Raw genomic sequence first — 12,535 nt, 5'->3', positions numbered from 1 at the left:
AGCAAGAATGAAATTATCCAAGTAGGAATTTGGATATATGCCACTGAGGACTGAACTGACCCACAAACACAGTCTCAGTGGATTTCTGATGGCCTCTATTCTAAAATTCACCCAAGAATGTTCCATATGACATTTTGTTATGAGTTGATTCCCTACTAAATTAAAAGCAACAATCGAAATGATTTAGATACCTACTAGCCAGAAGTGAATGGTGGTACCAGCAGCAAGGGCCAGGGCAACTCACTGGTACGAAGCTTAGCACTCTGACACACCTCCACTGAAAGGGGCAGGATGGTAGGATTCCTGAAAAGGTGCTCTCTCTCTAGCCCCTGTTCAGCAGCTCCATCTTTTGGATGATCCTCTGCTATGTTTTGATACATTTGAAGCCCCACCCTTGCCCCCATCCCATTCCAGGAAAAAATATTTCCTCTTTCAACCTGCCCCTAGGAGCTTCCTGGCTGCTATAAGTAAACCAATAGGGTGGGGAAAGAAGAAGAAACAGCAGAAAGTAAGTTTTTCTTCAACTACTCTACCACATCCCCCCTGCCCATGGAGTAGCATCATTGCTTGCTTCTGCTAAGGACTTTTCAATCAGCATCTACACAAAGTTGACATATAATCATTAGTTTTATTCCACTTACTTGGGGGTGGGGGGAGGGGCAGGGCAGGGGAAAGAGAAATTTATAAGCACAAGAGTATCTACAACGGTCTGCAGATCAAAGGACAGTGCTGCATCTAGTCACAATTACTTTTTTAAAATAAAGTTGGTTGAGGTAAAACTACATCTTGTCCTGTCTATGCTTAGTTTTTATAACCTTTTAGTTATCTCCTTGTAAAAATACTTTTCTTGCTATAGACATAGCCAGAGTGGCTTCACACTTCATAATAGGGTCAAACTGCTCAAGACAGTATTATAAGTGGAAATGATACAGAGCTTCTACAATAATAAATTCTGACCGATAAGAACCTCCTTCCCCACCCTTTATCTCAGGTTTATTTTGGTTTTTTTATAGGATTCTTTGATTGCAGATGGACTATATATTAGAATAAACGGATCAATGCACATGTCCTGTATACTGCAACAAGAGTGTAACGATCTCATTGATGCACTGCCTGGAGTGCCTTCTGAAATGGACTGATACCTGGCCATCAGAATTTCTTTCACATCTAGAATACTAAAGCCTGCATAGTCTGAATTAAGCTTCAGTATCCTTACAGAAGAGAACTTTAGTAAAACATTGGTGTGTCAAAGAAGTTTTACATGTTAGAATTAAATAAGCTTTCAGAGGCACAGATATAGAATCATAGAAATGCAAGACTGGAAGGGACCATCTAGTCCAGCCCCCTGCACTAAGGCAGGACTAAGTTTAAACTGTCCTTATATTACTACGATCTGAAGAGTTATTCAAAGTACTCTTAAGGGCATATGAAGGAAGAAAGGTTAAGAAAGTATAACAGAACAGGTGGCAGGCCACTAATCTCTCTGCACTGCAAGATATTTTTACAAGAAATTCTAGGTTCAGTTCTGTCTGAAATATGCAGAGGACATCAAGGGTTACCTTTCCACTGAAATTTGGAAGAGAGGACTTTTCTATAGTTACACAAAACTTCTCTCTTCATACTTTCTGCTCTGGGCAAGCTGCAATATTAGTTGTTGGTACACACAGCATGCCAGTAACAAAAGCTTCCCCCCCCCCTTTTTTTTTTTGGTAAGTGGCACCTGCAACTACCGTTGAAACCAAGTATGCGGAGTATAGACTTCTTCACCAGAAAATCAGAGCCTAGACCACCGTTTCACAAATCCACCAGAGCCGCATATGGCCACTAAGGGGTTTCCCTGCAGCCACAGCAGGTTCCTGGGCAATGGGGGGGGAGGAGAGGGAAGAGACGAGAGCATCAGCCCCTCCCCTTCCTCCCTGTTGCTCCTGCATGCGCCACCTCTCTGGAGACACAAGTGGGACAAACAACGCTTAAGGAGCAAGGTGAGGAGGAGGTGAGACGAGCGGCTGTGGGGGAGAGGAGGCGAGTGGCAAGATAAGTGCCAGGCGGGGAGGGGAGCGAGGAGGCAAGCAGGGGGTGGGTGAGGAGGCGAGTGGCAAGGCGAGTAGCTGGGGAGTGGAGAGAGGAGGCAAGCAGTGAGGCTGGGGCGGGGCTAGCAGGGTAGTAAGGAGGCGAGCGGCGAGCCAGCAGCAGGGCGAGGAGGTGGGGGGGGGTCGGTCTGGCTGCGAGCGGGGGAGTGAGGTGAGTGGTGAGCCAACAGCAAGCAGGGGTTCTCAGGGCAGGCATGGGGGGGTGAGGAGGTGGGAGGAGTGAGAAGGTATGCAGGAGGCCAGCAGCAGTCAGGGGTGGGGAGTGGGGGTGAGGCAGTGAGGGGTGAGCGCATGGGCAGTGGGTAGAGCCCCTGACTCCACCCCTTCCCAACCCCCCCTGCCTGGAGAAGCCCCAAGCGCCCCCCTTGGCCTGAGGAGCCCAGGGCTAGCCAAAGCCCCAAGTCCTCCCACCCCCACCTGCCTGGAGGAGCCCTGGGCCAGCCACAGCCATGCCTCCCCTCCGCTCCTCTTCCCAGACGTGTTTAATTATTATTTGGACTTCTATTATGTCAAAGCATTTTCAAATTTACTTCAGAATTGTTGTACAGACACCCACTTCTACCAAAAAAGCAAAAGAAACAATAATAATAAATAAAAAAAATAAACATAAAAAACAAGAACGTGGAAAACACCTTATTTGTGTTTCCATTCTGTTACGTCCAGTACAGAATAGAGATAACTGTGCATTATTTTTATTGAGTCTGCAAAAAAAACCTTAACCCTTACATAAATAAATTACAATGATTTGGATGTATAGATGTGCCTATTACTTTATTAACTTTAGGAAAAAATAAATAATTTTAGGGGGGAAAAGTGTTGGTGACCACACTCTGAGGCCACCAAAAAAATTGATGCGAGAACCCCTAGCCCAGATCATTGCTATATTATCAACAGTGAACATGCAAGATTTAACTCAAAAGCTCTCTGATCTAATACTGGAGGGATACAGTTTACATACTGAAATAGTCCTTCATACTCTCTCTCACACACACAAAATCCCAAGAGGAGTTAGAGCTGTGAAGACAAGTACTAAGCAGCTGGAAATTTATCCAAACGCATTTATCCACTAACCCATAGGAAACAGAGAGCAAGATTTCCTTGTACACCCCAGTCTATGTATTCATAAATGCATAGCAGAGAGGCTGCAGGGGATGATTTCTGGTGCACATCCATAAGTCATGATTATCTGGAAGTGTCATTTTGGGCTATTAGCACAGCATGTCCTTTTAAAGTCAGAGAAAACTTTCTGTGATGGTTATTACAAGTACTACTAGAATGTTCTCAAATTGCCTAGCCAAAGTGCCACAAAAAGGCACCTATTAAGAGTAAATATTTCATTTGAAAGATTATTAAACTAGGAGCTTGCCTACACAAACACCTATTTTGTGGCAAGCTGGGGTGCAAATATACCCCACATTAAGTGTCCATGTGAACGTTGCTGCTGCACACTAAAAGTTCCCTCCCACACTTGGATCTAGTCTGCTTTGAAATAGTAGATTGATGCACACTAGGGAACTTTTAGTGAGGGGCAGTAGTGTCCACCTAGACACTACATGCACAACAGGCTAGCACAGAGTAGATTTACACCCACCTTACTAATATGAACAGTTTGTGGCAAGTCTTAAAAGTTTATAGCAGGGGTGGCCAAACCGTGGCTTACAAGCTGCATGCGGCTCTTTTATAGTTGAAGTGCGGCTCGCGGAGCCCCTCACGCCCCCGTACCTCCGACCCTTCCCCCCGATTCTCCACATACCAGACTGGGTGGGTGAGTTGGGGGACTCGGCCTTGCAGCAGGGTGGTGGTGGGGTAAGGGCTTCTGCCCAGCAGGGAGGGGGATCTCAGGGCTTCAGCAGGAGTGTGGCTGAAACCCCAACCCTGGCAGACACCTCCCGCAGGGCTGAATCCCAAGCCTCAGCAGATATGCCCTGGCTCTCGAACATCTGAATATTGTCATGTGGTTTGGAGGGTCAGTAATTTTGGCTACCCTTTGGTTTATAGGGAAACTGTATGGTCAGCACAGACTTCCATTAAAAAAAGCTGCAGTCAAGTTAAGTTGCATAGATATTTTATGTTTGCAACCAATGTGTAGCTACCAACTACTTCATTTTTCATATTAATTTCCCGTTATACTGGCCTAATTCATATTATGTGCTTATACTGCACCTATCCCTGAGAACTTTAGTTTGTTAGATGATCTTATGTTCACTTTCTCTCCTTCCCCTCACCCACTCTATTCTATATCAAGTTTTGTTGTTTTAAAACTTGAGTGTCAATGGGGTTAAGAGACAGCTTGTCAAAAGTAGGAGGTTTTACATTTCATTCTAAAGGCATTTAGTTTGCATCGTTAACTTGGGCTGGTCCCATGGAAGACTGAAAATGACATGACCTTGAATTTGATCCAGTAATCAATGGGAATCCAGTGAAGAAAGCATTGCTGATCAGAGATCCCAAGTGCATTGCATTATGGTAATCAGTGCCTGAGCGACAAAAGAATGGCTCACTGCAGCCAGACCCAGAACTGAGAAGATGGGATGCAGTTTCCTAGCCAGGGGTGGGGGAGGCATTTTCCAACCAAAGCTATTTGGGTGCCCAAAGGCAGCAAGGAGTCCAGGTAAATTTCAATCCTATCTCTTATTCTACCCTTGCTACAACCATGCAGCTCTCAGATTTTGAGTTAGGGGAGTCTACGTGAGCTAGCTGTGTGTGTGCAGGATTATGCTTAAGTAGAGAACATCTAAAGAACAGGTTTAAATTATATATTAAAGGTGTAGTGTCAAGTGGATCTTAGATGTACTGGTGCAGCCAAGTTAGTCTTTCAACACCTTTGGGTATGATATATTCCACACTCTAGTTCAAACTTGATCTAAAGCATAAACAATTCCAGACATCTGGATGAGACGGATCACCCTAGTATCTGGGTACAGCATACAAAACTTAGAGTTAAAAAAACACCACACTTTCATACATAAGATCCAATACCTGAAAGTTCCCCTCAGTCCTACAAAATTTTGACTGAGAAGGGATATTTACAGGCTAGATAAGAAGAGCTGAAACACTTATGTAAATCCTGGACACATTCCAAAAGCATAGGGCACACTAATCTTCTGGCAAGTTCCTGGAGGTAACAAATAGAAAAAAGCCTAACCACTCAGGACTCAGGATTTTGGAGACAGAATCAGCACTTTGAATTTTACCTAGAGAGTTTGACAGCCTGTGTAGCACACTGGTGTAATATGCTCTTACCTGACCATCACATTCAAGGGTCTGAAAAATGGGGGGGGCAACTACTGGGTTTTCCATTCTCTCTGTTCAAAATTTTCAACTTCAAAACCTGTCAGTACAATACACCTGCATGTTTAACTCAACTGCACGGCCAGATAGAGTACCAATATTTTTAGTGCCTGATGCAGAAAAGTGAAACATTTTTGTCATGGAATTCACCATTTCATGGCATGATGGAGAGATGTGAGATTGCATGGCTACAGAAGACCAGACGCAATGGAGCCTTGAATGCAACAGTTCACACCTTCTAGGGCTATTGTTTCAGCCAGGAATCACTGCAGCGGTTTACACTGGTTCACACTTGCAAGGTTCTCTGCTACCATAGGGGCTGAAGTACTATTTCATGAAAGGAGGACAGAGGAATGGTGGTAGCAATCCCAACACTGTTTTGTTGCAACCCACAGGTGGAGAAGCCCTGGTCAACATTCTAGGATATCAGTTAGCCCTCTGATAGGTCAAGATGTGATCTAATGTGCTACACCTTTTTCTTGCACAATAGCCTACAAGATATTTGCAAAACATTGGCATACATGCCCATCTTCTTGGCAGAAACCTTACACATACAGCTTGACTCTGAGGAGCTGACCTCTTACAGAGCAGACACAAGTAAGCCCCGAAAAGGTAGGGGGAGGGGAGGGCATAGAGAAGACAGACCCTCTTTTTGAGTTGGCAAAGCAAGAACCTAGCCTTGGATAATTAGATAATCATTATCAAAATACCAGTATTTTCCAATTAAGATTCTTAGGAGCTCCTTACAAACACTAAGCCTTACCGATGTGATGGAGAGTCAGTATTAAGTGACCCAACTCTCAATTTTTTGCTCTAACCATTAGTCAACACTCCACCAGTTAAACAGGCTGTGCTGGGTTAGCCCCATTCATATATAATACACCTTTCAACGTTTCTCTCCTGATCAAGGTACAGAACCAATTTTTAAAATTAATGGAAGCCTACGCATTTTGTGGAAATGCGGGACCAATTATTATATTCCTGCATCTTCAAGATGTTTGATAGCCCTAGCTAAAGAGATACTATTTCAGAAAGTCTGAAAGCTACCTTATCACTTATTTCTTACATGTCACTTACCAGTTGCCATGGCAAACTTATTCCAAAATCAATCCATCAATTTAGGAAGAACTTGTTCTGAAGCAAGAGATTAGACTCTACTATAAATGTGACGTTTCTCATAATCTCTTGATACAGACAGTTCCCAGTAATGTAGGTCAACGCAATGGGTAAAGAACCTACCACTTTAAAAGTTTGTGGAATGTGAGCTTTTAAAAATAAAAATCCAGTAAAGCTGAACTTCTGCATACAGAAGCATCCCAATTGCATTCAAGATTGAACAGTTTTGATTGTCAACATGCCTTGCAACGAAGTCAGTTTTCAGTAGTATTTTAGTCAGATGTTGGAACTTCTATACTTAGAACACAAAATAAGATGACAGTGGTTTAGAAGCAATTATTGCCATCTATGCAGTTTATATTTATGAATCTTTAATATTTCAGTTATAACATTTTATGTAGTTCTCAACTTGAGAAGTACTTTTATTTTAATGAAGTTAAATTTGTTTATTGATCATCTCTTTTACATGTTAAGCTTCTCAAATTTTAGAGGAGGGAGGGGAGAGTTGAGGTGGGTGGGTGAAGACAGCTGTATTGTTCTAGCTGTTCCTCAACTTCTCCCACTGCCAAATTTCTGCAAAAAAGACATATCCCAAGGTAGCAATTTTAAGAACTTTTTGGCAATATCCCAACCTTCTCTTGAAAAGAAATCACGCTACAAAGGTTTAATAAAAAATAAAAAATAAACTAACAGGAAACAGGGAATGAGCAACAACTGACACTTCATATCCCCTTGTAGGTATCACTGAACTCAGGTGTTTCAGCTTTATAAAACAGAGTTGTCATACCTCAGACTACTCTAAAGAAGACGGTCTTTTTAAAAGAGACTTGAAATATGCAAATCTAAATGAAAAGTAGTATGTTTTATTGTAATAAAGCATCTTAACAGCTGAAAAGGGTGTTTCTATTAACAGTTATAAACATTTCATTTATAGCCATTGTTAATTTGTGATATTAAGAGATTACACAGAGGGAAGAATACTGGAGACAAGTTTTCCTCAGTGTTCAATTTGTCCTAATCAATACTAAGAAGTTAAAAACCAGTCTCCTTAAGTAGGCAACCAAGCCTTCAATTAATGGCCAGTAATACGCTAGCCAGTAAGTGCACATATACCAATTTGTTTATATTAGGTGATATTTTATCCAAAGATTTTTATATTTTTTTCCCCCTGGTTTATACAAGAAGTTTTAGACTTCAAGTCCCTTGGTGACAGTAGATGCCAAACCAAATGCATTTTATGTAAGCTAAGGATATGCTTTCTTGCCCTCTTTAGTGGCTTCTCCTCCAACTTGATCAGTAAGTGACATTACTCATTACTGGTATGCTTATGTGCACACTGATGTGCATAAAACTAGCCTCATGACAAGAGTACAGCAAGTGAGAGGTATGCCAATATGGAGAGTTTACACAAAGTGACCGGTTTTGAAAATGGCAGTTTTAAGAGTTTGATGTTTGAGTCATTAAAGTCAACTTCTTGAGGACTATTCACCAATGAACACAATTCAGCTAAAAAAAAATGCAATTGTTTCTAGCATTTATGTTAAAAATAAAAAGTCTTACATGACCTGGGAAGTCTTTCAATTTACTCTTGTTTATCACAGGTCTAATTGTCTACTTTATCACAGAAGCCTGGCATTCCCAATATCTTCCTCTTAAAGCTTGACACTCATGATGAGACTACAACATACCAGTTTAAATGCAGCATATAAAACAGCTTGGGTAGTTTTTAAAGCTGTAGTACAGCTAGTCTACAGTTATTTTTAGAGTTAAGGGTGGGCAGGGAGAGGACTTTATTCCTTCCAAACTCAAAATGCAAGCCACCCACCAAACTGCATTTTGTGACTGGTTGCACTGTTTAAATAAATTACAGGTTGCTTTGCAACAGCTGCAAAGACACACTGGAAATGAAACACCAAGAGAGTTTCAGCTTCAGTGCTTCCAGAAAGTGGTGTGGGTAGTGGTGTAAAGGATTTAATGGTTGACAGATATTACTTGGGTGCTGGAAGTACTGTACTAAGTTTGTGTGAAGTAGAAAGGCCTGTTAAACTTTAGGACTTCTTCAGGATACAGAAACATAGTAGATGGTAGCTGCAAGATAGGAATGCGCTTATTCTGACAGCAAACAGAGAATTGAGCTCAGGAACCTGTATTATGAAGACTACCCAATTCTCTGCCAGTTTCAAGAAGCAGTACTAGAAACTGGCACAATAAAATAATGAGCTAAATTACCTCTACTTCCTCATGCACCTCAAGTATAAAACGTTTTCAGATGCTAATATTGCTCACTTAGCTTACTCGCAGTCAAGTTTATAATTTCACCTCACCTGTATTTTACAGCTGACTTTTTAAGACAGAAATCATCTTTATTTAATCTTTTATCACATTTCAGCTAGCTGTTCAGTCATCCCAAGTATCATTTATATAGTATTCACCATAGTCTATCAGCAGGGAGCCTTATAATTCAATAGAAGACTAGGAAAGAGTTAAGAGTTGCATTGGCCATTAGAAGCTAAGAGATCAACATGTAAGAGCTTGTATCCATTCCAAAATTCTTCATGTGGATTTAAACAGCGAAAAGTTAAAGTATCTTTCTAATCTGAAGTATCCCCTCTCCCTTTTGTACTACGAAAAGCCTGTTTAAAACTGACCAGCTCCCCCATTAGTGGGAACTGTTCGGAGGATGTCTTCAGTACTACTGAGGATTTAAATGTTGTGGGATTTATTTCTTTAGCATGACCAGTCTTAGCTTCACCAGTTAACATTTCCAACGACTGATGATTTCCAGAAGAGGAAGATCTTACAAGCTTTGCAGAGCCCAAGGCAAGCATGGATCCAGTCATTTGTTGTTCAGTACCAACAATGTGCTCCGCCCGAGAACTGCCAGAGCCGGGGTTCATCCTCCAGTGTTAGGCTCCTCTCCTAACTAGGACACGCTGCCATGACGAGTCCCCACAACTCTGACACTAGCCAACCCGCACCCCCACAGCAGAGCTGCCCTTGGCAGCTGCAGAGCAGAGCGGTGCCTGCAGGATCACACCTGCCTGGCGCGGGGCGGAGAGGCTGGAGTTGGCTCCCTGCTCGCAGCCTCTCCCGAACACACCCCGCTACGTGCCACGTGACACCGACCCCTCTTGCCCCTCCCCCACGCCAGGGAGGCCAGTCCTTGGATTTCGCGCCCCCCTCAGCGTCACTCTTGACTGCTGCAGCCCCACACCCCCGGGCAGGGCGCCACCAGGAGCCCTGAGACCGAGGGCAGCTCCCGGGTGGGCGGGGGTGGGCGTGACCGGCCCAAACCCACCGCCCTGCCTCAGGCCCGGGGGATGGGGGCCCCGCCCACAGGGGACGATTCCCAGCCTCCGCTGGTAGGTGGGTGGGGCAGGGCTCCTGGCGTCTAGGCGCCGGGCGCCGCGTACCCCACACGCCTACCAGGCCAGCGGCTTCTCCTCCCAGCCTCGGCCCCTCCCACTGCTGCTCCAACGGCCGCCCGCCAGCCACTTCCTCCCGCCCCGGGGCCGGTCTAGTTCCAGAAGCCGAGCAGCTCGCGCCCTTCGCGAGCCGCCACACGCGCTCTCCACTCACTCCCCATAGCCTGGGGCCAGTGCAGCGGCTGCCGCCTCGCCTCCCCACGCCCTAGGCTCACCGTGGTGCACGCGCCCCCTGCCGGGAGGCTCCCTTCAATGCATGCCCATTTAACTGCAAGCAGGCAGCACCTTGCGCCACAAACAGGGGAGGCTCCAAGTCTGTGCAAAGCTGCAGGTCCTGCAGCCAAAACAACGTATCTCCTTCCATGCAGAGGCAAATGCGTTTTGCATGGCTTAGTGCCCACACCTGGAATCTGCGAAAAGCAGGAGCGGTGGTCACGCAACTGATTCCCCAGCTGCTCCTGCAGGACTGAAACGCCCTTATGTAGATACTTCTAGGATTAGTTTTTGTTGTATGTTTAATTTATTATTACACTGCAGCCTGTGCTTTATATCTACTACTGCCACAAATACTCCGAGTCACTAGACTGCAGCCTGTTGCAAGCGTTTCTCGAATGCCTATCATCACATAAGGGATGTAATACAGCTCCCCTAGCCCTACAGATCCCGATCTGCAAGACAAATGAAATCGTTGCTGGTGAATAGGGGAAACCCCAGCTTTGCAAATGTACATGCAAACAGCAAGCGTTAATATTAAACCGGGTAACCATCACCTTCCATACCTCCTCTAACCTCCACAAGCAAAGAGCACACACTCCCTTCAGTAGTCTACTAGAGAGACTGCAGCGCAGGGTGGAAAGAAAAAGGCAACTCAAATTAGAAAGTGGAGAAACGAACACAGGGAGGTCATAACTATTCAGCCATCCATTAGCAACCATCAGGGAAAAACCCCTATTTCCTAGTTTATTCCTCCCAGCCTATTCAATGCACCAAGAAAAAGGGTTTTGCTTTGAGGAAATTAAAATGTTATAGAAAAAGGGATGAGAGTCAACCTACCGGCCATGCAAACTGAAAAGGTATAACAATCCTGCCCACGTCATGATTTTTGCCCTGATGAGAATATTTGTTGCTGTTCAAATAAAAAGTATTTCCACCGAGAACTGGGGTAGATCCGGATCCGTAGTTGCAAGGTCCAATGGGAGTGATCTTGGCCTGATATTCCTTTAAACAAACTTTCACATAAGTATCACATTCATCCCGGGTACAGTTCAGGTTCTGGGGACTTTTCATGCCATCACAACATTCCCCATTCAACAATTCTCCGTTTACATTCTTCACCGCGTTAAGCTGCAGCTCGAAATAGCCCGTGGATTGGGACACCTAAAAATAAAAATCAAAGGGGAGTCAACCTCATTACTATAGCGTCTTGGGAAAGTGCATGGAAGTTTGCAATCAGCCAATACAAGGTTTCCTCCCAAGCCTTCCAGTAAAGCGTTTTGCTATTAAAATTCTAGTTACTATAAAATAATACATCTAGAACTGTATAGCTGTTACTGCAGCAATACAAACAGTTGCACTAGGTAACTGCACTGCAAAAGTACTGTACAGAAATAATCCACTGCAAGGGATATAGACATTTTAAAATCCCTCAAGGCTGAATAAATTATTGATAAAGGTATGAAGCGGAGAGGCATACAGAAGTGAGCACCCAACTCCTGAAATACAACAGTAATTATGATCTTTGCAAATGCAACCTTCGTTTTCATACAGAACCGCTTAAAATAAAATGGGTGTGAAGGACATGTAGCTGCAAGTTGTATATGTTCTTCTAACACAGCATATTGATTTCCTCCCCCCTCGTTTAAACCCACGGATCTAATGCCATGAACAGGAGACTGATTGAAAGGCTACAGAGACAGAAAGAAGCCATGGCAACCCCCACAACGAGATCAGGGTTTTAGGTCTAGGAGCCATGCCCCAAAAGGGGCAATGCTAAAAAGACAGTTACCTCTGCCTACGACATTAAATGCATTCCCTCTCCTCCACCGCACCCCATTTGGTGGGAAGGGAAATCCCTTTCAGGGAGGAAAGCCTTCTGCTGCAGCCCCCAGGACATTTCCCCACCACTCTGCAACCGCCAATCTTCTTACCTGCACCCACAAAGTTAGGAGCAGCACCAGGCTCAGTGCTGCCGTGAGGGGAGCCCAGTGCCGCCTGCTAGAACCCAGCATGCCTGCTGCTCCGAGCCGAATGGTGCTTGATCAGAGACGGGCGAGGAAACCAGCCATGGACCGGCCGCTGCTCGGAGCATCGACGGCGAAGGTCTTTACATGCACAAGGCGGAGGCTCCTGTGCGTTCTCTGCTGCCCGCGAAGCTTTCCCCAACGCCCCGAGAGGTGCAGGACATGGGCTGTCAGCACGGACCGCCTAGAGTGCTCCCGCAGCAGCAGCTCGGCTCGCTCTCTGCGCGCCCGCACTGCACGAACACCCAACAAGTAGGTGCCAGAGTGACAGCTTCATTACCCATTAGTCACCGGCGCCTCTGCCTTCATATTAATGAGGGGGACGGGCCCAACCCAGGAGCAGGCGGGTGTGGCCACACGGCGCTGCTCCTGT

The 12,535-nt window shown here is 44.8% G+C and overlaps 1 protein-coding gene across 1 annotated transcript in view; it reads right to left on the bottom strand.

Moving 5' to 3' along the window:
* JAG2 (jagged canonical Notch ligand 2) overlaps positions 1-12,093 on the bottom strand; it is a 107,735-nt gene extending 95,642 nt beyond the window's left edge. The window contains exons 1-2 of the mRNA XM_065402579.1: positions 12,070-12,093; positions 10,976-11,299 (exon numbers count right to left, since the gene is read on the bottom strand). Coding sequence (XP_065258651.1) covers positions 10,976-11,209 — 234 coding nt within the window. The 5' untranslated portion in view covers positions 11,210-11,299; positions 12,070-12,093. The remainder of the gene's footprint in view (positions 1-10,975; positions 11,300-12,069) is intronic.
* Positions 12,094-12,535: the final 442 nt, after the last annotated feature.

Source organism: Emys orbicularis, chromosome 4 (genome assembly GCF_028017835.1).
Source record: "Emys orbicularis isolate rEmyOrb1 chromosome 4, rEmyOrb1.hap1, whole genome shotgun sequence".
Taxonomy (NCBI): domain Eukaryota; kingdom Metazoa; phylum Chordata; order Testudines; family Emydidae; genus Emys; species Emys orbicularis.
The sequence above is the reverse complement of the archived record's forward strand: the minus strand, read 5'-3'. Positions and strand labels throughout refer to the sequence as shown.